The 27,848-nt window shown below is 44.5% G+C and overlaps 1 protein-coding gene across 1 annotated transcript; it reads left to right on the top strand.

Moving 5' to 3' along the window:
* Nucleotides 1-1,418: 1,418 nt before the first annotated feature.
* Nucleotides 1,419-26,896, top strand: OSTF1 (osteoclast stimulating factor 1). Its single transcript, XM_082241678.1, has 10 exons — nt 1,419-1,541; nt 9,042-9,088; nt 12,177-12,227; nt 12,338-12,401; nt 13,851-13,904; nt 19,853-19,960; nt 21,525-21,574; nt 22,234-22,312; nt 24,377-24,475; nt 25,263-26,896. The coding sequence occupies exons 1-10, from the start codon at nt 1,508-1,510 to the stop codon at nt 25,319-25,321; spliced, it is 645 nt and encodes a 214-aa protein (XP_082097804.1). The 5' UTR covers nt 1,419-1,507; the 3' UTR covers nt 25,322-26,896.
* Nucleotides 26,897-27,848: the final 952 nt, after the last annotated feature.

Raw genomic sequence — 27,848 nt, 5'->3', positions numbered from 1 at the left:
GAAATGCTACATAGGAAAGAAGTTTTTCTGTGAGTTGTATTCTACCCAGTTGTCAGTGGCACACAGTTTGGTTCTGCTCTGACCCAGAAGTATTCTCAAACCATTACCACCAATCTCTGTAAGAGTAAGATTGCAGCCAATAGTTCCCAACTGCAGTATTATTATTATTATTATTATTATTGGCATTTATATCCTACCTTTTTTCTCCAAAGAACTCAACATGGGCACATGGGTTTCCCCTCATTTAATAACCCCAACAACCCTCTGAGGTAGGTTGAGCTAAGAGGCAGTGACTGGCTCAGGATCACACCCAAGGGAGCTTCATGGTGGAGTGGGGATTCGAACCCTGGCCTCCCAAGATCCTAGTCCAGCACTCTAACCACTACACCACACTGGATCTTTATGACCATAACATGCTATATTTAAAAGTGATCCCAACACAATTACAGTTTTCACTTCTAGAGCATCCTGGCAGCCCAGTCCTAGTCCCACCAAATGCAATACAGTTTGTTTTCTAGCACGCACCTTGAGATTAGTAGCCCTGAACAGCTTTCGCCCAAGCAGGTGAGCCAGCCATGCCAGGCAATGTGACTTGACACTTACAAGAAAGTGCAGACACTGGTTTAAGTGGCACTAAGGGAGCCTACCAGCAGCAGCCAACATGCTCAAAACATTTCACATGCATTTTTTCTCAAAAGCTTTGAGACTCCGATTGTCAATAAAATCCTTGAAGCCATGAATTGGCATCGAGGTACTTTTTGGAAATATTAAGGATGACGCGCGGCATCTGATGGCAGAGATGCACGCAAGGGCGGCCGACCATGGAGCACTTCTGGCTATTTCTCCTCACTCCCCCCCGCGCCCCCGCTCTTGCCCCCCAACCCAGCCTGCTGCCTCCGGTGCAGCGGCGGAGGCGACCCCCCCCCCGGCCAGTCGGCTTCTGCCCGGGCAGCCGAGAGGGGCGCCCCCTCCTCCTTGGGAGCCCCGGGCACGAGAAGCCTCTGGGGGCATCAAGCGGGCGGGGGGCGCGCGCAGCCCCACAAAGCCCCCCCCGTCCGCCCCTACCTTCGCCCTCGAGGCCGGACGCGCCGAGCAGCGCCCCGAGAAAGGGGAGCCCTTCATGAACCAGGCGCACGCCCCGCCCCCAACAAGGAAAGGGGGCCTGACGATTGGTCAAGGCTGGCAGTCCGGCCCCCTGCTTCCAGCGATTGGCTCCTTCCTGCGGTCCCCGCCCCTTCACGCGGCCCCCTTGGCGGGGGCCATTTGCGCCGGGCGAGCTGGCGCCTTGCTCCTCCCCCCCCCTCTCCGCGCCTGCAGTGCTGGACTCGGGCCGCTAGAGGGAGCGGCGCCCGGCGCCCCTTTTCTGCCTGCGCCGCCGCCAGCCCCACTTCCTCCTCCCGCTCGCAGAAGCAGCTTTTCGGCGAGCCGCCCTCCTCTCTCTCCGGGAAGCGACGCCCGCGCAGCCCCACGCGCAGCCCCTCGCCCGCCGCCTCCCGCTCGCGCAGCGATGTCCAAGCCGCCCCCGAAGCCGGCCAAGCCAGGTAAGGGGCGGGAAGGGGCCCGAGGGGCGGCGGCGGGGGCGGGGGCGGCGGCACTCCCTGACACGTGGACCCCGCCCGCCCCCGCCAGCCAGGCGGCCTTTCCCTCCAGCCCCGGGCCGAAGGGCGCGCTCGGAGCCTCGCCCGCCCGCCCGCCCGCCTGCCGTGCCCTGGCGATGCGCGGGCGGAGGGTGGCTGTCCGGGGAGCGGTGGGCTGCCCCCTGCGCCCGGGGCGGGGCTCGAGAGAGGCTGTCACTGTCAAAAAGAAGAAGGGGCCAGAGCGCTCGCTGCCGCCGCCGCCGCCCTCGGCCGGGTCGGGGCAGGAAGGGCGTCGGGTTGGCAGGGGGGGGGCGGAGGGGCCTCGAGCGTGCGGGATCCTCCGCTGCTGCTGCTGCCTCTGGAGCTTTGGTGCATTGATGCAGCTGGGCAAGCAGGTGGCAGCCAGCAGGAGCCCAGGCGCCCCGCCCGCCCGCCCCGTCCGTGGCCCAGCCGGGCAGGGCAGAAGCTTCGGAGCTGGAGGAGCTGCTGCCTCGCCTCCCTGAGCTCGCAGGCCAGGAGAGAAGAGCCGCAAAAAGACACCTCCTGGGTGGGAGCGGAGGGAGATGCCTTCTTCCAGGCCCAGGTGCCAGCCAGTGGACGGGCAGGGGCTGCCCAGGGATTCAGGCAGAGGCCTCTCACAGCCCCCTGGAGGCACCAAGACTGAACCCTGGAGTTTCTGCGCCACCACAGTATCCAAATGGTAGAGTTGGAAGGAACCATGAGGGTCATCTAGTCCAACCCCCTGGAATGCCGGAATCTCTTGCCCAATGTGGGGCTCAAACCCATAACCCTGAGATCAAGAGTCTCGTGCTCCACCAGCCCAATCCACTACCTGGCATCTGGGGAAGAGCGAAGGAGGCCCATCTGTTTCACTACTTGCAAAATAAAATTCATCTGTCAGAAGTAGAAATAAATCTGAAAAGTTCTAAGGTGTGTCTTTGTGCTTTGCAAAGATGTCGATTCTTCTCACACTCTCTTTTGAACAGACAAGGACCTGTTTTCTCCATTTCAAATATGGTATAGCTTTCCCCATTTATCAGGGTTTGTTCCAATGGCCTCAACGGAATCATGCTGGAGAGTGAGTTGGTTTTGAATTGTTCCTCGCTATAGGACAGGCTGGTAGATGAAACATTTGCCCCATGGGCTGAGATCCTGATAAAGGATGCTCAGCAGTCAGCTGCTAGGCTCTCTGCCACATGCCTTTGGCCTTCCAGAGATTGTTGGGACTCCTATCAGCCCAAGCCAACATGGCCAGGGGTGATGGGAATTGTAGTCTAACAGGCCTGCCTTAGTTACTCATCAGGTGCCTTAGCCACCAAGAGAGGCATGCATGTTGTAGCTGCCCAGGAACTGCAGGATTTATTTATTTTAAAACAGCAGCAGCAACAATATTTACATGCTGCTTAGAAGAACAAAAATTTTCTTAAGTGGTTTACAAGTCCATCTAAAATATTCATTTAAAGTATCACTTAAAAATAAAATAAAAACAAGGTACTTAAAATTGGTAATTGTAAAACACATAAACTAACTAAAACAACAGACCTGATTAGGCTGGCTGGAAACAAAACTTTTGCTGATATCAGTCAGGCACTAGAGACAATAGAGTGAAGGTGCGTGCTTAATAATTTTAGTGCTTCTACACTAAAATAACAGTTTCTTGGCAGTACAGAAAGAATATTTTGTGGCTCTTGTTAAAGTTCCAGTGCCACAGATCACAGCATTCAAGTGAGCACATTTGGGGTGAGGTGATCCTTCAAGAAACTAGGTGTGTTCAAAGATATTTGGGGCACCTCTTGGATTAAATTGATGTTTTTTAAATATGGATTTTCTCTGCAAGCTGTATTTATTTATTTTATTCACCACTGAGATTAACCTGAGTGCCAAGGAGGCAAATGGTACTGACTCCCTGATTCTTTAATCTCAGTTTAATATCATATAAGATTAAATATATTAATATAAGATATTAGCGTTCATGAAGATATTCCATTGGGAGGGCATTGAGGGCTTTGGTGGTAGAGGGGCAAATGGCACAGATTCAAGAGCGTTCAACACCCTGTTTCTGTAGTTGTGTGTGAGAAGACTACACAACCTAAAAACTTTAGTTCCAATGCAATGAATTAGATTAAAGTGACTTAAGTGCAAGAGGGCTAGTGCATTGACTTGAGTAGTTTATGGCTCATTCTGTCTATTACCTGATTGAAGCTCTTATTACAGTTTATTGGACATGTTTCAGGGATTACATACCTTCTTGGAGGATGTATAATAACTCTAAGGTTTACCAAAGGCCCTTAGCAAAGCCTTTGAACGTGGTAACTGTGGCAAATCTGTTGCAACCTGCTATTGTTTCAGTTTCCTAGTGGAAAAGATACAAAATCAGGAAGAGATGTAGTTTCTAACCCGCTGTCAATAAAAAGCTTTTAACCTCCCCTCAAGTCCAGAGCCATTATTTGAGGGACAATAATGTGCCCTGGGAAGCAGGTTTTTTGTTTTTTGTTTTGTTTTTTGCGACAAGCACATTTGTCCTATTTACAGCTATTACTGGTAATTTCCATTTTGGCAAGGTTTGAAATTAGCCAGGGGCCAGGTGCGTTTTGCACTGGACTATCTGTCACTTGTGACCAAGTGAAAATGCCTAGTTGCCAGGATGATGCCTGACGGTTCCACCATCACCAGTAGGAAAAAGAAGTAGGAATAGGCCCATATATATGTGGACTCTCCCTGGATAAATGACTTCTCAAAGTTCTTAACCTATCTCAGAGATGTCATCTGAACTATGGTGGCTTGATTGAAGAGAAAGGGATTTGGAACTCTTAAAGTTGTAACACTCTGGCCACCAAAAGAATAGAACAATTTGCAGAAATTTGTTATTATTCAGGAAGTATGAGGGGAGAAGAAAATTTAATTTGGTAAGCAGAAACACTGTGTGTGTGTGTGTGTGTGTGTGTGTGTGTGTGTGTGTGTGTGAAATAACTGAAATTGCACCTTGGAATTGTCTGAAGAGATACAGCCCTTAATCCAGATCTTAAGCCATTGACTCATAGTTGGACAGTTCTGGAATGTAAGGATTGTCTTTATAATTTGAACTCCATAATCTAGATTTTGAAAGCAACTGCTCAAAAATATTATATAATTCCAATACAAAACCTGAACAATTTACCTATCAAAGAAGACAGAGATGGATTCAGCAGATAGTGAGCTGCAGCCATTTTATTGCCTGTGCATTAAGAGTTCTCAAAATCGAGGAGGCCGTGGCTCTTTCACCTCTTATATTTTTTGCTCAACAAAATATCTAATTGTTTTGCACCTAACAACATCCCTCTTTTCCACAGGCCACAAATCCCTTATGCTTGGCTAACTTATTTGTGTACTGCACTTTCCACAAATACATTGTGGTCAAAAGGGCCGCAGGGTGGATAATTTAAATACAACAGCCATAATTGTATACATTGTGATATAAGATGAAGAATGCCTCAGCCTGGACAAGTAGCCTCATTAAAGGATATTATGCTAAAAGCAGAAGCGAGAGAAAAGTGCCCTCCCACACCAAAAATAGTCCCAATGCTGATATTATTTGACCCTTTGTGAGGGCACGCATGCCTGTATGAGTGTACTCAGGAAGGACAGATCTTGCTTGCTGGGGATTAGAAAAGGCATATGAAAGTGAACAAGTCTTGATGGTGAACATGTCTCCCTCTCTCCTTAGATGTGTGTAAAGCTGCAGTTTCCTGGGAGTAAGTCCCACTGAACTCAGGAGGACTTACCTCTGGGGCTGTGCGCACACTTTGTCTTATAAGTACATTAAAAAAAAATCTTTTCCTCAAAGACTCCCTCACACAGCTACAATTCTCAGCAACCCTTAATAAGCTATGTGGTTCAAGCATGTCATATTCTTTATTTCAATCATTCTCACAGTCTCTATTTGGTAGGCCATTATTATTTTCCCACATTTTAACTGAAGGACTGAAGCTAAGAGGTTTCCGTAAGGGGTCAGGGAAGCTTCCTGTTCCCAGGCCAGGGTAGTGTGACTACCTATTCCAGACCTATTCCACTTGCATATCCTATTGGACTCAAATGATGTATGATGTTAATTAAATACATGTCATTTCCCAGTCTTTTAACTCAGGATGGGGAAGAAAATGTGTTCTGTTCACATTTAAATATGAAACTACCTTATTTCCACTTTCCAAAACAATATGAGAGCTGAAATGCAGTGTTTCTGTGAAATTTGCATTTCTCCAAATTTTGCTATGTAGTTCTCCAAGTAACAAAAGTGTGTATTAGGTGAAGGTGAGCATTAAAATGTTCATATTAGTGGAAGTAGCATACAAAATGTGTTAAGAAAAATGGCTTGTGAAAATGTGTGCATTAGTCAATATGACAGGCAGGCATGTATATATTTGGGGAAATGCATGTTGAAATGCTGACACATTTTTGTGAGGATTGGTTTTTTAAAAATATATATCAAAAACTGATGAGGAAATGTAATGAGCTGAATTTAAGATTGGAAAAATGAGAAACCAAAAAGGACAGGTAACGCCCATTCCTCTCTGCTAGTTTCCCCCTACATGCCCCCTGCATTCTGCTTTTAGCCCTGTGAGGATAAATATGTGGTTCTCCACAGAGAGATGGTGGGGGAAATGGAAAGCTGGCCAGGAGGAAATGCCAATGAATTTCCAAACCTGGAGGTAAATGCAGAGGAGACTGACTACAGGTGCCTATTGAGTTTATAATCAGACGTCCCCACCCCCTGTGAGCCTTGTGTCCCAACTCCCACTCCCCCGCCAAACATGTCAAATTGGGACCAGAGTGAGGGCTTTTTCAGTGATGGCTCTTGAACTCGCTCCTCTTGTATCACCACCCCCACATCGTCTGTAGGATAGCCAAAACCTTTTTTGAAATTGTTTTAGTTGCTGTGGTTAAATTATTTATGATGGCATGAGTTTTTAAAAAATCATTTTTTCTCTGCTATTCTGTTCTTTGCGACTGCTGTGCTGCATGAATTGTTGCTGTCAAGTTTTTTTGTTTTGTTTTAAAGTTTTTTGATTTAACTAACGTTGCCTATGGCTCATTGTGGAGAGGCAGGGCTTGAATGTTTTAAATGAAGAAATGTCCTGTGTGGTATGGCCAGGGCCTGCCCAAGACATGTTGGTGCCTGAGGCAAACTACAAAACACCCCCCCCTCCACACCAGAACAGAAGGGGTGGGTGAAGACTTACACAGGAGCGGGGGGGGGGATAAGATTTGCATCAGGATCTGCTGCCCCTATAAATGCTGCCACCGGAAGCAGTTGCCTCCCCTTGCCTCATGGGTGGGCCGGCCTGGGCTTGACCCTTAGAAATTCATTGGCATTCTCTTGCCTGCATGTGAGCAGAACTGAACATTACTATATTAGTCCAGGCCAGTGCCCAAGTCCCTGTAAGGCAGCTAATGTAATGCAACATTGCATTAGTTCAACGTCATTTCCTCCGTGGACACGAGGACTCCACCACAGAACCATTTCCTTGCAGTATAGGGGCAATTTCAGTTCCCTCATCCAATGTCGAAAGCTTTTCCTCCTGAGAAGTTGGGCCCAAACTAAATGTTGCAATAAAAGCAGCTACATATGTTAAAAAATGTGCTCTTTTGTTATGTGCGGGGTAGCTGGGGGTGGAGTACAGAAGCAAATGAGGAGGAAAATAACACTTTAATACAGAAAACATTGACAGAGGGACATAGTTTTCTATGATTATCTGCAAGGCCATACAAAGAAGTTAAAGGGAAATACAGGATAGAAAAGCCCTTGGGTTCAAAAACAATAGTCCGTTTGTTGGAGTTGACTTCAGCCCTCTCAAATAGCTGCAGCAATTAAAATAATCTCAGACCATTTAAAGAGCACCTTTTCCATTAAAAAACAGCATCATGGTAAAAATATTCTTAAATGAATACTGGAAGTTACTTCTTCTCTTTTTTTGCAATTGCTCTGATCCCATCACCCCTGCTAGTTTCTAACAGCCCTTGGTTTTTATAAACTTTGCATATGAGCAATAATTCCCAAGCAAACTATCTTCTGAGTTGGAAAAACGTGGTTTGTTTTTGTCTGCTGCTTGTTCTTGTCTGTCTGCATGGCCCTTTAAGGGAGCCATAAAACAAAAGTCTAAAGGAAAACAGTCTTGAGTCTGTTTTGGTTGCTGTTGACATAAGCATAAGAAAACACGGAAATAATTAGAGCTTAATTTCATAGGTTTGGTATGTGCATGAAAGAGGTGAAAATTGCAACATACTTTGCAGATTAGCACTTGATCCTAAACCAATATATTAGTATTTCAGCAAAGTTTACAGCCAAGTAATGTTTTAGTGTTATGTGCAAACTAGGCCACTCTCAGTTTACCCTTCTCCAATATGGTGATAACAGTACTAATCTGCTTTACAGGATTGTGGTAAGAATTACTGCGAACACTTTTAAGAAGTAAATATACATGCACAGACCATTTGATTGTTAAAAATCCCTTAAAGCGGTTTACAAAAAACTGCAATTATATAAACCACAATTAATAATTACAGTGGTACCTCGGGTTACATATGCTTCAGGTTACAGACTCCGCTAACCCAGAAATAGTACCTCGGGTTAAGAACTTTGCTTCAGGATGAGAACAGAAACCGTGCTCCGGCGGTGCGGTGGCAGCAGGAGGCCCCATTAGCTAAAGTGGTGCTTCAGGTTAAGAACTGTTTCAGGTTAAGAACGGACCTCTGGAACGAATTAAGTACTTAACCTGAGATATCACTGTAAATTATATTGTCCTGTGCTGTGCGATACCTTGTCCTATTTTCTGTAAAAGAGGGTGTATATTTGATTAGCATATGAACAGTGCAACCCCATGATGCGGTTAAGTGGATAAGATCAAGTTACTTTATGAGTTACGTAAAAACATGGTTATTTTTATTTTTATATTATTAAGCAGTGGTTTTTGTTTCCAATTAATGATATATGCATATATAAAGATTAAAAAAAACCCCACACGCTTGTATTCATCTGAAAATGAACTTTATTTAAAGGAACAAAATGAATGAAAATGCAAAGATGTTTATAAAATATTAATATTCTTTGACATTTGTACAAGATTAGCAATTAGCTTGTCAGAGTGTACATTTTGCAATCCAGAACTTTTGCTCAGTAAAATGGCTGAATCTATGCTATCTTCTGTTTTGGTTGGAGTACATTTTTCTTCAGACTTAGATGTATTTTCCACACCTTCTTTACCTTCAAAATGGACTGAATAAGCCACAGGTTGAGGGTCCAGTGTTTCACTTGTTTTTATACCTTCCCTCCTTGATGTGTCATGAACCTGACGAACAGGCTTTAGACTGTCGTTAGAGCTCTTGCAATTAAAATGTTGGCTGAGTTTGGGACATGGATGTTTGATTCATTCAACCTTAGGGAAAGGAAAAAAATATTCTGTTAATGTTTATTTCTTTCTGTATATTTAGGACAAGTCAAAGTTTTTAGAGCCTTGTATACATTTGAACCCAGAACTGTAAGTATTTAAGTTTATTTCCCCTCTAAAATAAGGAAATGTCATTTTTTAATATGACTTAGCAGCTAAACCCAACCTCGCCCTTGTGATAATAAAACATAGGAATTGATATTTACATTGTACCCACAGAGGTGAAAGATCTAAACACTTTAGAGGCCGATGCTGCAGTTTGATCTTCCTCATATTTGCTCAAGAACAAGGTCTTATGCTCAGGTGGTAGTTTTGGCCTCTAAATAAGTGGACAGGCCATGTGACCTTAACCAAGGATTTGGCCTTAATTGTGCATGTGCTGGTGTCTGTCAACACAACAGTGTTTCTTCTGAGTGCACAATATGACCAACTCGCTATTGGTTAAAAACCCAATTGCCTGTGCATCTTAGTCACACAATGAATGAGGGAGGGAGTTCTAAATCCAACTGACTTCAGCAAAAGTATTTTAGTTTCTGAACAAACTGCTTGAAAAGTGAGAAGTAGGGTGGAAAGTTGGAGGGGGCGAAGCCTGTATTTTGTTCTGCTTTTGCCCCCCTGGAGAGATGCAGATTGGCAGTATCATTACAGCCAAGATTTTGAGCATCCTCTTCAAGTTTGTCTGAATCCATTAAAAGAAAGTGTTAACCAAGCTGCACAACACCCTTTTAAGATCCTGGAATCTCTTTTCTCTTGCTGACTCAGCATGCCTTCTGAGCAGTCGCATCTTGCCAAAGGCTTACAAAATAATCTTCTCTTACAAATCCTTTCAGTAAGGAACAGCAGAAAAAGCAAACTCAATATGTCTTCTGCTATAATGCTGGATAGGTGAGGCATATTCCGTTTTCTAGGGCCTGCCTTTTGACTAATAATTAACTTTGTCCTAAGGTAGGTCTGACAGATAAGCCTCCAGCAAAAATGGAACCACCACAACTCCTTAGTCCAGGCATAGGCAAACTCTGGCCCTCCAGATGTTTGGGACTATAATTCCCATCATCCCTAGCTAACAGGACCAGGAGTCAGGGATGATGGGAATTGTAGTCCCAAACATCTGGAGGGTCGGAGTTTGCCTATTCCTGCCTTAGTCCAACTTTTCCACTTTAAAGCTACTCTGTAAATTAAATATATTGGGGTGATCTTGCAACTCCGCTCTTGGAAGCCTCCCATGTCTAATGTTCTGCTGTCTCATGTTCTTGCCCCAGTCTCTTTCCTTCTGCTCCTCCAAACCCATGTTAGGAGAAACTGAGGGCAAGAAAGGAAAGCCAAGTGCGGCCTCCACAGCTGCACTTCAGAAAACCAGAGTATACACCCCTCACCCTCTCAAAAATGGACATGTTTGAGAGAACAACCAGCACGTTTCCTTGTGTGTCTTTGATTGAGAGAACGCAGTGTAAACTCTCACTCTCTTTCTAAGGCATCCTTGACCCCAGGTACGCATGGTACGCATACCCCTAAACATTTTGTGAAGTTTGGCCTCATTGAGGGGCAGTATTTCAATATGTGTAGGAAAATGAGAGTATCCCCTAAACATATTTTTTTAGAAAAAAAAGCTCCGGGTAGACCGGGGTGGACTTTAGTCTTTCATATTTCAGAGGCGCCCTATGAGAGGCTTAGATGAGAAGCAGGGTGCTGTTTATATTGCTAGCCTCTCAGATGCAGGAAATGATGGTTGCTAAGGAGCCGGCATGCCATGCTGCATTTCTGAAAGTCTTGAGCTCCCAGTGCCTATGCCAAGGACGGAGGTGGCACACATGACACAGGAGACCTGTGACTCTGGATTGCCTGATTTGAGCCCCCCCCCCCCCATTTGTTTGGAGCAAAGGTTTTAATCCTTGCCTTCCTCCCCCAGTTGCTATTAACTCTGCAGCACAAAGCAAATCACAGAATCACAGAATTGTAGAGCTGGAAGGGACCTCGAGGGTCATCCAGTCTGGCCCCCTGCAGTGCAGGAATCCTGCCCACAGCAACCCTGGGTGGGCTTGAACCACTAACCTTCTGGTTAGCAGCCAGATGTGCTGACCCCTTGCTCCAAATAATGCAGGCTCAATACACACACGCTTCCCACTGCAGGGCAGACAGGAGCTTTGGGGCACCCACTTCTCAGCCCCACAACTCCAGTAAAAATGGGTGAAATCTCAGGTACAGTAAAGTGAACCAATCCCAGATCTCCTTCATCATGTGTAGTTTGGCCTCTTCAGTAGCTGTTAGCTGGTTTATTATTCCTTGGCAAGCCAGCAGTTGGCAACAGGGGGCAGCAAAAAACCCCTTCCCTTTCCTTTCCCTGTGGTTGCCTTGCCACTTGGGGCAGAGACGCCACAGCCTTTTTTCGGAGGCAGAAGCAACCTTCCTGCTCCTCTCCCTTTCTTCCCTTCCCGTTTTCCAGCTTGCCAGGGCTCTCAGCTTCCACTTCCCCAGTACAAGATAAGCTCTTCACTGCTTCAGTGCATGTCTTATGGGGCCAAGACTGTGGTGACCTTCTTTTTGCTCACAGGCTGCATAGGAGATTTCAGCGAAGGCTGCCTAGTTCCGGGTAGAAAGCATGGAAAGGTTCAAAAGTAAAAGAAGTTGCTAAGAATACAGTTCATTGAATTCAGAATTCTTTCCTGTTTGATCCTCTATTCAGGCACACCAGGAGTACTGGTCCCCCCTTTAAACTGGGACTGCCCGTCTTCCCTGGCTCCCTTTTCACCTGCAAGCTGCCTGCTATTTAAGATTCCCCACAATGCTCAGGAGCAACACTGTTGAGGCATTGGGGGAGAATTTAAATGGCAGACCCTGTTGGTTGGGGCTCAGAAGACGGCTGATTTGGTGTCAGCCTTGCCTCTGTTTCCCTTCCTGTGAGCAAGGAACTGTGGAAGGGAAAGATGTTCTTAGCAAGAAAAGCAGAAGTGTCTCTTACAGACCTCAGCCTTTTAAATATAAGCTCCGCCAAAGACACAGGCAGACCTTCTGTGGAGTTTTGAGTTGGTGTATGGCCCTGTTTCCATTTGATTGATGGTTTGTACCTCTTCCTCAAACTGAATGAAGAAGATAAATCCTAAAATGTTGTTAGGCAAGGCTGCAACAATGATATTCTTCTAAAATTGGTCTGCAAACTCAAACACCCTCTTTATTGTTTCAGCCAGATGAACTGTATTTTGAAGAAGGAGATATTATCTACATTTCGGATATGGTGAGTTCATCAAACACAAATGTTAACAACTGGACCGTGCTAAATAAACAGAGTACATCTCAAGTGGAGTCATTGTTCCCTTTTTCAGCATTGCTTTCTTTTCCCTCCAGAGTGACACAAATTGGTGGAAGGGAACCTGTAAAGGAAGAACTGGACTAATCCCCAGCAACTATGGTATATTCCAGATTTGCTTTACCTTTCAAGATATATCTCTCCACCACAGATGTGGACTGTAAGGATGTATGCAGCTTGTAATTTTTAAGGGGTTGTCTCTGATCCAGATACAAAGAAATATAGTATCTTACTTCTAATGTGATGCCAGAACCGGGCATTAAAACTGGTTTCATGGCAGAGAGCTGCTTTGAGAACACACCTTTTAACTGGAAGAATGCATCCGTGTTCTCTTGTGTGCCATCTGCTGGACTGACAGAAGCAAAAAAACCCACAAGTGGATGCATTTTAATGTATTTATTTATTTTATTAAAATGTATGTCGCAACCTTCAATCTTATTATGGGGGAGCATTCAATAAAACTTTAGGACCACATGGATGATGATGATGATGGTGATGATAATAATGCTGAAAAGGATAAGTCTCTAAAAATAGCATAAAGATTATATGAGACAGAATAAAACAGATCAACATAAATGTTGGGAAAATAAAAAGACTTCTGCACAGTGCTGGAGAGACATCAGATAAATTTTTTAAAAATAAAAAAGCTAAATATGTTTCTTGTCGTGCTGAAGCATAGAAGTATATTCACAACTAAGTAGGATTTATAAGCTGGATGTGTCATTTACAACTCCCTGGGAATTGTAGATTTGCATAAGTCCTGAGAAATCTTCAAGACCCCAAGAATAGTCACAGCTCCCTCAGTATTTTTGGCCCAGATCCAAGGCCTTCTTTGTTGAGCTCTGCATGCACAGCAGACTTTTAGCATCCTTCCGCTCAGGAAGGGCTCACCCCAGTCGGGCGGCGCTGCAGTGCTAGCCTTCCAGCAGCCCATGTTGCTGCCGCTTTATTTGGGGGAGGGGAGAATGATGGGGGAGGGTGGGGCTGCCTGGATGCAACAGTGGGAGTGCTTTCCTTTTAGGAGGCCGCCTGCTTCCCCATCAGACAGAACATCCTCCAAATCCGGAAGAGCTTTGGAAAGAGGCTCAGACATGGTATGTCTTGCTGCCGGAAGGGCACCACAGTGCCAGTTCTGAGCCGCCGTGTTGTCTCGATCAAGACAATTTCAGCATGTATAACTTGCATGACAAGCTATGCCTCCAGAGGTCACCTCTTCCGCATGCCCTTTCTTCTGTCATGGTGGCCACCTTGGGCTCTGTAGACACAGAGCTTCTCCAACGTTAAATTGAAGGAAGCTTCACGAGGAGCTCTGTTTGGCACAGGCAAGTTTTCCCCGTTTTGAAACTTGGGGATCAAAACTTATAGTGCATACAATAAGGAGTTTAATATATATATTTTACATCCTTGGCCTTTGATAAATATTAAACATATTAGTGCATAGAAGGAAGAAGGAAATTAACGGCTCTCAGTTACCTCGGGCCCGTTCAGCAAGGTGCAGGAATCAAAGGAGTCACCTGCTTAAGATGACGTGTGGTTTTGCTTTTGTTTTAGTGGCTGAACAAGCAGAATCCATTGACAACCCACTACATGAAGCTGCCAAGAGAGGTGGGTACAGATGAAGTTTGCAGTATATCAGATCCCCCCCCCCCCCCCGGGCTTGTGTATTCAGTTACCACAGTATTCTGGGTTGCCACACAAGCAATTCATCGGTTCTCTTCCCATTGGGTTGGGGGATGAAATAGATTGGGCTGTTGGAGTTTTTTTTAAAATATGGAAGCTATGAGAGTGGGATGTCTGTGTGGGACAACAAAGGCATTTTACTTCTAAGAGAGAGGGTTTAATTGTTTGTTGCATGACTTGAGTATTTTGGACAAATAGTCTTGATTTGCAGAATAAATATATTTATTTGCAGAAAGAAATAGGCACAATAGATTAATTCTTTTAGTACTGGGAAAGGAATAATGGTTTCAGATTAAATAACTGGATAGAAAAAAATTGTATTTTTACTGTTACTATGATAATTGCTTTTATTTCTAATGTTTTTGATCTGTTTTATATTTGTTTTATGGTTCTCTTTTGTAATCTGTCTTGAAAATCTAGATTTAAATACACATTTTCAAATAAATATTAAATAATTGGTTTGATAATGATGGTATACTAATGTGGGTATATGATGATGAATAGTTTAATAGCTTTAACAAATCATTGTGATGTAATGACATTAGTCCAGGTTATAATCACACTGTATACACAGAATACAATAACACTTTAATAATATAGTAACCCCTGTGGTTTTTTGTTTTGCTTTTACACTTCATAAATATAATTTTAAAAATGGTAATCTCCCTAATTCAATGCTTTATTTATTTATTTCATTTATCTCCCACCCTTCCTCTCAATGGAAGGTGGCAAACAAGTGATAAAAACACTAAAAATATCCTAAAAAGCAATTCTAATATAGATGCAAACCAGGAAAGATTTCAGCTTTCAATGCATTTTTATTTAGAAGTAACTGCCACTAAGTTCAATGAGGATTCCTTCTAACCCTGTGTATGTGTACTCAGAAGTAAGGGCCATTGCGTTCAGTGAAACTTACCGTATATACTCGAATATAAGCCGACCCGAATATAAGCCAAGGAACCTAATTTTAGCACAAAGAACTGGGAAAACTTATTGACTCGAGTATAAGCCTAGGGTGGGAAATGCAGCAGCTACTGATAAATTTCAAAAATAAAAATAGATACCAATAAAATTACATTAATTGAGGCGCCAGTAGGTTAAATGTTTTTGAATATTTACTTCAAAGAATAACAGTAAATTAGCTCTGTAAGTGGAAAAGGGGGTCAACAAAAACAATATGGTATCAACAATAACTTTAAAAGTTCAAAAGCCTTAGCTCAATCAGCAACCAAGCTAAAACACAAGAGTTAAAATCCTTCAAAACTGGATTCCCAAACAGAGCTTCAGCTGTCGCTGGTCTGAGGTTATCAGCCTAGACATTGTCATCATCACTGAGTTCGCAGTCATCACCATCACTGCTGTTCTCATACAAAGCGCTGTCTTCACTGCCACCCATAGCATTACTAATGCCACATTACTTCAAGGCACAATGTCCTCTGGGATCTCTTCCCACATCACAAACCCACTTTGCTATCAATTCTATGTCGGGCTTCATTAGATTTCCAACTTTTGTCAGTCAGGCTTGATCAGGTGACATCCATTCATGCCACATCTTTCGCACACGGTCTTTGAAGGTTTATGTAAACACACATCTAGGGGGTACAATACAGATGTAAGCAGACTACAGATGTAAACAACTACCAGACTTTTAGAAGACATCTGAAGGCAGCCCTGTTTAGGGACGCTTTTAATGTCTGATGTATCACAGTATTTTAATATTCTTTTGGAAGCCGCCCAGATGGGCGGGGTATAAATAATAAATTATTATTATTATTATTATTATTATTATTATTATTATTATTATTATTATTCCCACCTGGAATAATGGCCAAAGTAACTTGAGAAGACTTTGCCAATTTTTTTATGTCAGCAGATGTGTGGGCTCTGAACATATCCCAAAGTAGCAATGATGTTTTTTTTTCTTTAAGGCTGCTCCTGGTTAGCCGTTCCAAATTTCTTCCAGCAATCTTTTTGTTCCGTCTTCATCCATCCAGCCTTTAACATGTGCGCGCACTGTAATTCGTGGTGGGAATTTGACCTTTATAGGCAAGATCTTTCTTTTAAAAATAATGACAGGCTGCAGCTTAGTTCCATTAGCCAAATATGACAGAACGACTGTGAAATGGTGTCCCCCCCCCATTTCCTGTGGTTCTGAGTAAAATAGTTTTGTCTCCCAAACTTGCCACAGTTCTGTTGCTTCGAAGATCAAAGGTCATAGGTGTTTCATCCATATTTCCAATATCTGCCACATCATAGCTATGGATCTTTCTGTGTTTTATGATGGATGAATGGAATGACATCACTTTTTCATCAAGGTCTTTTGGCAACTTCTGTGAAATCTTTGTTCTTTGCCGCAAACATAGGGCAAACCTATTCATGAAGTGGGTACACCATCCTGCTGAGGCAACAAAATTTTCAATGCCTGGTGCTTTTAATTTGTCATTTTCAGCCATTTCAAGAGCACGTAAGCGAATTCCCATGCGTGTTACACAGTAACCATTTTGACGACACTCCATAACCCATTGATGCAATTCAGTTTCTAGAGCCCCATATGAAGTTGTTAAACCACATCAAGCTTTTTTTGCCTTTGGAATCTTTTCCAAGTCAGCTTTCATTTTCCACCACTCCCTCACATGTTTTTTGTCAACACAAAATTCCCTACTTGCAGTAGTGTTATTGCTTTCTTCTGCTCTTGACACAACCTTCTGGTCCAGTATTAGAAGTACAATGGTACCTCGGGTTAAGTACTTAATTCGTTCTGGAGGTCCGTTCTTAACTTGAAACAGTTCTTAACCTGAAGCTCCACTTTAGCTAATGGGGCCTCCCACTGCCGCCGCGCTGCCGGATTTCTGTCCTGAAGCAAAGTTCTTAACCCGAGGTACTATTTCTGATTAGCGGAGTCTGTAACCTGAAGCGTATGTAACCTGAGGTACCACTGTATTGGGATCCATTTCTAACAGGATAAAAAAAAGACAGCGCAGCGCCTCTCCCAACCGCGGCTCCTGTGCCCGCCTTTGCGAGAGGCGGGCGGCGACAGCAGGACCAGTGGCATGAAGCGGAGAAGCGGACACGGAGCAATGGATCCAAACTACAAGAAAGAAGATTCCACCTAAACATTAGGAAGAACTTCCTGACAGTAAGAGCTGTTCGACAGTGGAATTTGCTGCCAAGGAGTGTGGTGGAGTCTCCTACTTTGAAGGTCTTTAAGCAGAGGCTTGACAACCATATGTCAGGAGTGCTCTGATGGTGTTTCCTGCTTGGCAGGGGGTTGGATTCGATGGCCCTTGTGGTCTCTTCCAACTCTAGGATTCTATGAAAGGGCTGCTTTCGGGCCGCTCATCCCTCCCCTGCTGCCGCCTGCCTCTGCTGCTCTGCCGCGGTTGGCAGAGCAGAGGGCAGCGCTTCTCCAAAGCCAGCCAGCCCTTTCCCACCACTGGTCCCGCCACCACCGCCTCTGCCACTCGCACCATAGGTAGGCTGGGGGGAGGGGGGAGAGAGAAGCCCCCTCCGGTGCGTGTGCACGCACACATACACACACACACATGGTCTGGCCCGCCATGCGGTCTGGGGGACAGTCAACCAGCCCCCTCCCAAAAAAGTTTGCTGACCCCTGGGTAAGTGGGACCCTCACTTACGTACAAGCCAAGGGGGGCTTTTTCAGCATAAAAAATGTGCTGAAAAAGTCGGCTTATACATGAGTATATACGGTACCTCAAGGTAAATGTATATAGCATTTCAGTCTTACTAGTAGTTAAGGCCCCTACTACAGTGGTGGCCCGCAAGACAAATGCCTCGCAGGACGGAAAACTCGCTAGACGAAAGAGTTTTCCGTTTTGGAGGTGCTTCGCAAAACGAATTTCCTATGGGCTTGCTTCGCAAGACGACAATGTCTTGTGAGTTCCTGCTGGTTTTTTTCATCCCCCCCCCTTTTCTAAGCCGCTAAGCCGCTTATCAGCTGATCCGATCAGCAGATAAGCCGCTAAAAGCCGCTAAAAGCCGCTAATAGCGCTAATCCGCTAATCCGTCAGTGGGCTTGCTTCGCAAGACGAAAAAACCGCTAGACGAAGAGAATCACAGAACGGATTCTTTTCGTCTTGCGAGGCACCACTGTAGTTTAAATTGATGTATTCAGCAGCTAGCTGTTGGCGCCACTGCAGGCTTATCCCTCCTCCATGTCCAGCTTCACACGTCATACTAAGCCAAGGCCTAGGCTCCCCAAGGAAGATGGCAGCCACTTCCGTCCTCCCTGGCTGCCTCACTGTTGCTTTGCACTGAGCTAAGCCATGGCTTCGCTTAGCATGCTATCCAACACCAGACGAATGAGCAGGAAACCAAGAGTAACTGATCATGGTTAGTCTAGAGAAAGCTAAACCCACAAGACCAGATTCAGACAATATGCAGAGCCAGGCCGTGGCTTAGCTCAGTGCAGCACAGCTGCAAAACAACCAGGGAGAGCAAAGTGGCTGTCATTCTTCCTGGGAATACCCGTCCTCATATGTGCAAGCTAAACCCTGATTTGGCTTACTGTGAATATAGAATCACAGAATCTTAGAGTCGGGAGGTACCCAAGGGTCATCTAGTCCAGCCCCCTGCAAAGCAGGAATCTCAGCTAAAGCAACCAGGACAGATGGCCACCCAACCTCTGCTTGAAAACCTCCAAGGAAGGAGAGTTCATCACCTTTCTTGGGAATCTGTTCCACTGCTGAACAGTTTTTACTGTCAAAGTTTTTCCAAATCTTTAGTCAAAATCTCCTTTCTTGCAACTTCAAGCCATTGATTTGAGTCCTACCCTCCAGAGCAGAAGAAAACAAGCATGCTCCCTCCTCCATGTGACAGCCCTTAAGATATTTGAAGATGGCTCTCATACCCCCTTTCAGTCTCCTCTTTTCCAGGCTAAACATACCCAGCTCCTTCAAGCACTCGTCATGAGGCTTGGCTTCCAGACCCTTGCTCATCTTGGTTGTCCTCCTCTGCACATCTTCCAGCTTGTCAGCATCCTTCTTAAATTGTGGTGCCCAGAAGTGGACACAGTACTCCAAGTCTGGTCTGACTAAGGCAGAATAGAGCGGGGCTATGACTTCCCTTGATCTGGACACTATACTTCTGTTGATGCAGCCTAGAATAGCATTCCCTTTTTTTGCTGCTGCATCACACTGTTGACTCATGTTCAGCTTGGGGTCCACCAAGACCCCATGATCCTTTTCACATGTGCAAACCAGGACAATATGTAAAAGGGAAACCCTCAGCTTATACTGAGCAGCCACATGGGTACGGAAGCTACTGGATTGGTGCTCTTGTAAACTGGCCAAACAAGCAATGTGCATACTTAGATTTCGAATCCTTACAGTGCAAATCTCTGCATGCCTATTCAGAAGTAAGTCCAGTGGAACTGACTTTCAGGTGAGCTGGTTAGCGAGCAATACACTTTTACAAAATTTGGAAGAACTCGAACTGTAATCAAAATAGATTCAGGTAGAACTGTCATTCTTGGTTATAATTTTGACTTACATCATACAAGTTTTTCTTTACTGGACAGGTGACATTTGCTAATGTGAGCAATGCATAATGCATAGGTTCAACTGTATAGGCTGTTAAAAGCTAAGCAGCTTGCTTGTTAAAAAGACTGTTGTCTCCCAAACAGAATATTGAATGGAAGTAGAATTTGCATAACATTTTCATTCATGCAACAATAATGTGATTTGGTAGCATCTGGGGCTGTTGTTGATGATGATGAGCTGAAATGCATTGCATACCAGGAAGACTCATCGTTCTCAGTATGATTTAGCTTAATAATTTATTTCCTCCCTCTACCCACCTCCGCCAAGAAAAACAACTCCGTTATGTTCTATGAAAAATATATTTTTCTGTTTCAGGAAACCTGAGCTGGCTGAGGGAGTGTTTGGATAACAGAGTTGGTGTCAATGGCTTAGACAAAGCTGGAAGCACAGCCTTGTACTGGGCATGCCATGGTGGACACAAAGGTACATGAGAAGTGAATGAAGAGGAACACCCTTCTTCTTGGAGCTTTCATCACTGGGTTAATGGACCAGCTAGTAGTTCCTCTTCTACTGCAATCAGTAACGGTCTGAATTCTTGTATGATACCATTTAAATTAGGAAGAGGGAGGGAAATTAAGAAATAAGATTGGATTGGCCTCAGCTAGAGCCAGACATGAAGCGTTGCGGGTTCTGTGTGGGCCCCATCTCTTCCTGCAGAGGCCATCTCACTTTTCACTTTCAAGCCTTATTCTTGAGGTCTTTTTTATGCTGTCAGGCCTTTGTAAACTGTTTTATTCTGTATTTTTAAAATTTATTTAGCCAGTTACTTTAATGATTATATGGTGTGTTTTTAATGGTGTTTCATGTCTTAATCGTTGCACACTGCCCTGATTTTTTACAGTGTGGCAGTTCAAAAGTACTAAAAAAACGGGGGGGGGGGGAGTAAGCTGCCTTACTCCAAGTCAGACAGCTTGTCCATCGATACAGCCCAGTAGGGTCTGCTCTTATTGGCAGCCAATCTCAAGGAATTCCTGCAGAGTGGTGCAGCAAGAAAACTGCCTGCACATTTGCAAAGCTAGGCAGTGTCCAGTATGGTTTCATATTGGATGGGGAACCACTTGTTGAGATTCCTGCATTGCAGGGTTTGAATGAGATGGCCCCTGGGGTCCCTTCCAACTCTTTAATTCTATGGTTCTATGATATCACTCTCTGTACTTCTTCATTTCCTCCTGACCTTACTGATTACATCCTGCCTCTCCACCCACGCCCACACTTTGCCAACCATGTGTGTGTGTTTTTATAGTTATAGATATACCCACAGCTCACCTGATAAGTGGACCACAAAATCTGGTGCCCTAATAAATTTAATAGCCTTTGAGGTGCCACAGAGTTTTATTGTTTTGGCTGGAAGAGACTCAACACGGCAATCCCTCTGGAAACAAATATGGATCTAAAATCATGTGCTCTTAATAATGGCAAAGCAGAAAACAAAAGAAATGAAAGGTGATCCTGAATTAAGAATGTGGCTTTTAAAAAGAGATTGTATCAGCTTTCATAGATTAGTTCTCTTAAGTTAATTCAACTTTCACAGCTCACTTTTTGAGCTGATTGAGTCTAGATCAGGGGTCTGCAACCCGCGGCTCCGGAGCCACATGTGGCTCTTTTACACCTTTGCCGCGGCTCCGGGGAGGATACTAGCGAGGGGAGGAGGCACATTGTGCGCCCCGACACTCCCCACTGTGGCGGGCGCTGTACTGGCTGTGACGTCGCATGGGGGCGGTGCGTGCGTTAGTCATGCACCATCCCAACGTCACCTTCCCGCCCACTGTCAGATCGCGGCTCCGGAGATATATTTGTTTTAAATGTCGCAATGGTTTTGCGGCTCCCAGTTGTTTTTTCTTTGGAAATGGGTCCAAGTGGTTCTTTTTGTGTTAAAGGTTGCAGACACCTGGTCTAGATCCTGACTTTCCTGCTACGTTTTGAATATAACAAAGCAACTTCCAGTTTCTCACGATATCCCCACTCCCAATTTTTTCACTTTATGCAGATATAGTGGAAGTATTATTGACGCAGCCAAATGTAGAACTAAACCAACAGGTAAGTAATCACACATTGAATGGCTTTCCACAATGGGTTTGTGATAATGGTGATTGATTACCATTGACATGATCTAAACCAGTGTTTCCCAACCGGTGTTCCGCGGCACACTAGTGTGCCGTGAGACACCGGCTGGTGTGCCGTGGGAGGGAGGCGGGCGAGTCGGGCGGCGAGAGGCGGCGGCGGCGAGGATCCGCGTCGAGCCGGGGGCGGCTCCGCGGTGGTGGTGCCGAGCGGCGGGGCAGCGCGCGCAAAAGGGAGGAGCGCGAGACAGCGGAGGAGGAGGAGGCCGGCATGTCCGGGCAGCAGCAGCAACAGCAGCAGCAGCAACTCCCGGCGACGGCTCCTCCTCCGCCCGCTATCGCCGCCACCACCACAACAGCCGCCGCCGCCTCAGCTGCCGCCGTCCCTCAGTCCCTCGCTCTGCTGCCTCCTCCCACCCCGGCAAGGGGAAGGGAAAAAACGTTCACTTTTGTGCGTCCCTCCCAGCGTGACGCTGCGCGCTGACGTCACGGGGCGGGGCTTTAATGGTGGTGTGCCGCGAGATTTTTTTCCGGTAAACAGGTGTGCCGTTGCCCAAAAACGTTTGGGAAACACTGATCTAAACTTCTGTTGCCACATTTTAACCTTGATGGGTTTCCCCACTTCTGCATCCACAGAATAAACTGGGGGACACAGCTTTGCATGCTGCTGCATGGAAAGGTTATGCAGATATCGTAGAAACACTGCTGGCAAAAGGTAATTGTATTTACCAAGACATTCCTGTCATAAGCACGGGCCCTGGCGAGATGTGTATATCTGAGAAATGCACAAGTTTTATGCCTGCACGCGGTGTCCCCATACCATCCCTTTCCATTCCACTTTCTTGCCACACAATAATTCAACACTTCTTGTGGTAATGAACCATTAATGTTACATCTGAACTGGGAAACTATGGTTGGCAGCATTGAGCTAGGATCTTGAATCACAGTTGCTTTTAAATTTGTTGTTATCCTTGTAACCATAATTTCCTGGTACTGACAAAATACAAAGCTATAGTTAACTGAAGTCTTGCAGGGTTAATAGTAGCACACTGAGAAAGTAGAATTGGTGATAGGATGAAACATGTTGAGCACAAGGCTCATACATTCCTCAGTTTATTAAGCCAAGATATGCACATCTGAACTGAGCCATAGGTACACATTTGCATACCCAGTTCACAATGTATACTGTGAATGAGCTGTTTTTGTGGCATCATTTTACCTTCTATAATGAAGTTATTATTTTCTCACTTTACATACTAGTTGAATTATGTATTATATATTATAATAATTATAATATATAATACTACAATATATTGTGAAAGAAAAATCCAGATTTTCCATGGATTGACAGGATCTTCAGAGTTCCCTTGGTTTGCAGATGTATGGCCACTTATCTGAAAGCAAACCCCACTGAACTCAAGAAGATAATTTTGTGTAGACATGTACAATACTTCACTGTTTGCCCCTTATGTCAAAGAGATTTGGATCAAGCTCTCTGTGCTCATATTGTTCTGTCCTAGCTCATTATCAAGTATTACATAATACTACGTTTTTATATATGCTGTAAGCCACCCAGAGTGGCTGGGGGAACCCAGCCAGATGGGTGGGGTATTATTGCTATTATTATTATTAGACCTTCAAGAAATTACTCAGAGCAGAGCTGGCCCACCAATGAGGTGGGATGAAGCACCTGCCTTAGGCGGTGGAAGGGCAGAAGGAGGCGCCCTGCTTGCCCCATGGCTTCCACCACTTCCAGAATGCCTCCCTCCTGCTGAGTTTGGGCAAGCGGGGGGTATTCTGGTGCAAGGTGGACGTGGGGGGCAGGAGCAGCACATTCCACTTCCGCCTCAGGTGGCAAAATGGAATGGGCTGCCCCTGACTTAGAACGCTGCACCCACAGAAGAAGAGTGCAATCTGCAACTTTCCTTGCTGTGTTCATTAGCCATCTGAATGCCACCTTTGTTAGTGGAGTTTTGTGTCCCATGAAGCCCTGCAATATGGTTCCTTCCATAGCCTGTTCTTCTTCCTTCTTAGGGTAGGACTAGCTGTGCTCTGAATTATGAAAGCCACCTTCTCAGTTATGTGAGGAATTATTCCACTGATATGGAGGTGATATTTTACACTGGGGCAGGATTCATCTGTGTTGTTGTGTGTGCATAATGACATTCACTTGCACATGGGACTTTTCATCTCTTACCTTCTTCCATGCCCCCTACTCTGCTCTGGGGGTTGGGGGGAAATGCAGAACAGGTTGAGGAGACGTACGAGGTGAGGAGAGGATGGAAAAATATTGTTGCATGAGTGGACCTCCTCCCCTCCCCCCATTCCACTTTGAGTGCTGTGTGGAATTCTGCCCCTAGTGCACATTTTATACAAAAAGATACACTCATTCCCCACCAACAAACAATCTGAATTTCTGTTAAAAAATGCTATGATCTTCGTAGATGGCAAAGTGGCGTCATTCTGTTCCTTAGAATCTCTATTAGCATAGAGATTTTGCATCGGAAGTTAGAATGGAAAACTAGTTTCATTTTAGAGGATAGTTGCTAACAAGGATAGCAAAGATATGCAGCTAACACAGGGGCGACTAAGCTGTGGTCCTCCAGATGCTGCTGGACTTCAACTCCCATCATCCCTGACCACTGGAAAATTGGCTGAAGCTGAAGGGAGCTGAGAGTACAGAAGCTCCATCGGGAGGACCACAGGTGAGACACACTTGACCTGATAGTTTCACCTCTGAATTTCTAATTGTGGTGTTCTCTATTTTGTTTTCACAAAGGTGCTAGAACAGATTTAAGAAATAATGAGAAGAAATTGGCTTTTGACATGGCAACTAATGCAGCATGTGCTTCCCTCCTTAAAAAGAAACAAGGACAAGGTGAGGGTTGTTGGTTTTTTACCTTTTTTGATGTATTTTCCAATATGCTGCATCAGTAAGCGACTTATGAATATCCCCATAACTGTTGCTGAAAGTGGGATTATGTGAGGCAGTTAGAAAATGCATTTCTGCTTAAGGACAGTGACCTAGGACAAGTTGTGATGAAACCCTACAGAAAGCACTCCTTTTCGCAGAGGTCCAAGAATAATAGGTTCTCAGGTACACAGAGGGCCACAGAGAGACGTGATTGTAGCTATGGAGGAATGCCAAGCTGTTGTGGGAGGAAGCCTTTTTAATTATTGCAATTATTTTAATAATATAGAGGGATACAAAATGTCCTGCAATTGTCTTGCTAGAAATTTGATGCACAAGAGGTGAGAGCTCTGGTAACAGATATTGAAAACACTCAAAATGACTGGCCCTGCTCTTAACAGAGCAGTGCTGTTGGGGTAATTGAATCCATGTCAGAGCTGCTACCACTTGCTATATGCCCTGTTCACTCACTCCAGTCCAAGGGGGAGGAGGAGTGGTGGTTTGTGTCGCTCCTCTACCCAGCCACACTCCTGCCCTTTTCCATGTTGTAAATGGACCTTCCCATTCACATCAACGAGGAGGGGAAGTCAACTGTTTTTGCTCTTGGCCACCCCAACATGCCCCTTTCCTCCACCACAGCTATTGGAACACCTTCTGTGTATTGGGACTGCGACTGCTTCTTATTCCTCTGGCTTAGCTGTTGGGTTGCACCCTAAATTTACATTTTTAAAATGTTTGTTGCTCTTTCTTCTAGACATAATGCGAACCTTAAGCAATGCAGATGAATACCTTGATGATGAAGACTCCGATTGAACTGCCTTAATACTTTCTAAAAATGTTCAGCTTTTTGTGCCTCCACCTTTCTCAAATTCTTCCTCTGACTACAAAAAGTGTACTTTTCTCATATACATAGCAATGTAACATCATAGCTATCCCCTCCACAGGGTCAAAATATGCCCCTTCCCAGTACTTAAGGTCCAAAAATTCTCTAGTTGCTTTTAAATAAATTGGCTAGGTGAGAGCATGTTTGATGGCTTTTCCCATTATGCACTGGAAATAGACTTTGCCCTTTAAGAAGAAGTGTTAATATATCTCTGCAGACATTGGGTTTTTTGCAGGCAAATGGCCATCTTTAATGCTACACCATGCTAGTTTTATTTTACTTTTACAGAAAGAAATATATCAGGTAGAAGAGTGGTTGGTTTTCCTTACAACACATATTCACCTGTGTGCATGTTTATGCGTATTTTATTTGCACACACACATGTGTATAGGTGTTGGTTCCGTGCATGTTTATACACTGAGAGCCCAAACTGGAGTCATGGAATGAAAATACTTTATATCAGGAACATACCCTTAAGGGGACTGGAGTTGAAGAGATATTCCAGTTTCCCACAAACTGGTTCTGGTTATACACATTCTCTGTGGTCGCTTGGGATTACCCATGGCATTTGTGTGCAGATCTAGCCTTGCACAGGAACAGGGAGTGTGTCATACTGGGTGAGAGAAAGGTGCAAGGCCTGCTACATTAGCCAGCACAGGAAGCAACAAATCTCTCTGCCCAGTGGTTGCTTAGAGCGTGAATGGAAGCTTATGTCTCCATTTCCCCTTGGAATGACTGTAGGGAGAAATCAGACTCTGGTTCCATTTGAGCCCAATTCCCAACTCCTGTAATGATCACCCAGAGAACAAAGGATGGCCTTATTTCCCCCTGAAATGACTGAGAGTGCAGGAGGGATTTCTCTCACCTGACCCCCCACACATGAGCTTCATAAAGTCCCTGCTGTGTGTGTGTGTGTGTGTGTGTGTGTGTGTGTGATTTAAAAGCGTTTCAGTGGGTGGGAGAGGATGCTCCTTTGCCCATTAATCTTTATGGCTCACTTCTAAAGGCAGAAGGCATTAAAGCTCCATAACCCCTTTCATAATCATGTTAACCAGCAGTTAAATGGGAGGTGGAATGTGTGTGAGGGGGGTTATATCCAGCCCCTCTTTGCTTCCCCTCCCAAGCAACCATTCTGTTGCATGCCCAGTCACAGCAGCTGACCCGAGAGAAGGTGCACAAGTCTTCATTCACAAGGTTCCCCATCCAGCGCAGGATAAGTGTACAGAAGGATTACCACCCAGTCCAATCAGGGAATTTATATAGACAAGGAACTTATTATTTAACTCACTGTGCCTTTGTGTTCCTATCTGCCCCATGGAGGCGAGGGGTGTTCTTCCTCTTCTCTGCCATACATTCTTGCTCTTTTTGTGCATTTCTGTTCCCCCTGCCCTAAAGTATTTCACCTCAAGAGCTGGTGTGTTTCTGAAATCATTTATTGGTGGGATGCCACAAACCAAAAGTATATTCAGAAATAATATTGAATAAATATTTTAAATGCTTTGAAACTTAGATTTCCTCCTTGAGAATGCAAGCTTTTGCCTGGGTTGGAATTAATAGGACTTTATGGCACTAATGCTTGAGAGATTGCAGCTGCAATCTCAACATAGTTAGACTAGTGAAGATGCCCACGAAATGGGAGTGAGGAACTTGCAATCATAAATCCATTTTAAAAAAATATCCCTACATTATAATTTTGATGCAAACTTTACTGCAGGGCTTAATTGTTGTTTCACATTAAATTATGACTACCAGAAAATTCACACTGCACTGAAATGAATTCTTCCCCTCTTTTGCACACGTAATTAAGTTCTTACATTTTTTGGCTTATTTTACAAGGCTTTTTCCGCTCCAGACACAGCCCCCTGGATTAGTATTCTGGATTTTATGAGGTTTTCATTTTATGTTCCTGCCTTATCTGCATATTGAAGATAATACTTTGAGCTGTAAGAAGTGCATACAAGCAATTTCATTTCATTGCAGTTAAGTCAGTTTTTCATATTACCTAGTAGATCTCCCCTGAAGGATATTTATTAAGGGTTTATTTGCACAACATAATTTATTTTACCATGAATATCTGTTACTTTTAAAAAGTTATTCTACAAAAACAAAGGCTGATGAGATACATGTAGTCAATATTTCACCTTGACATTCTTCCCAAAAACCTATACTTGGGAATATAGATACTGACCAAGTTATGGTTGTGTCACTCCCAATCATAGGGCATCACCCTCGTATTAGGCAGTGATCTGTGCTGAATTTCTCTTTAACTGTATTCATTGTTGTTGTTTAGTCGTGTCCGACTCTTCGTGACCCCATGGACCAGAGCATGCCAGGCACTTCTGTCTTCAACTGTATTCATTACTTATTTCTTACTCATTTTTCCAGGGCTCAGGGTACTGTTGACAAGCATCCAACTGAAAAATGGTGGCCTAGACTAGAAAGATTTCACAAGCAATT

The sequence above is a fragment of the Podarcis vaucheri genome, assembly GCF_965113315.1.
Source record: "Podarcis vaucheri genome assembly, chromosome: 11".
NCBI classification, from domain to species: domain Eukaryota; kingdom Metazoa; phylum Chordata; class Lepidosauria; order Squamata; family Lacertidae; genus Podarcis; species Podarcis vaucheri.
This window is presented reverse-complemented; position numbering and strand designations above follow the sequence as displayed.

Bases quoted from the DNA above. Each gene is read 5' to 3' on its own strand.
- OSTF1 (XM_082241678.1), top strand. From the start codon at position 1,508: ATGTCCAAGCCGCCCCCGAAGCCGGCCAAGCCAG. The intron at 13,905-19,852 runs GTGGGTACAGAT...TTTCTGTTTCAG, and splicing joins ACATGAAGCTGCCAAGAGAG to GAAACCTGAGCTGGCTGAGG. The intron at 24,476-25,262 runs GTGAGGGTTGTT...TCTTTCTTCTAG, and splicing joins TAAAAAGAAACAAGGACAAG to ACATAATGCGAACCTTAAGC.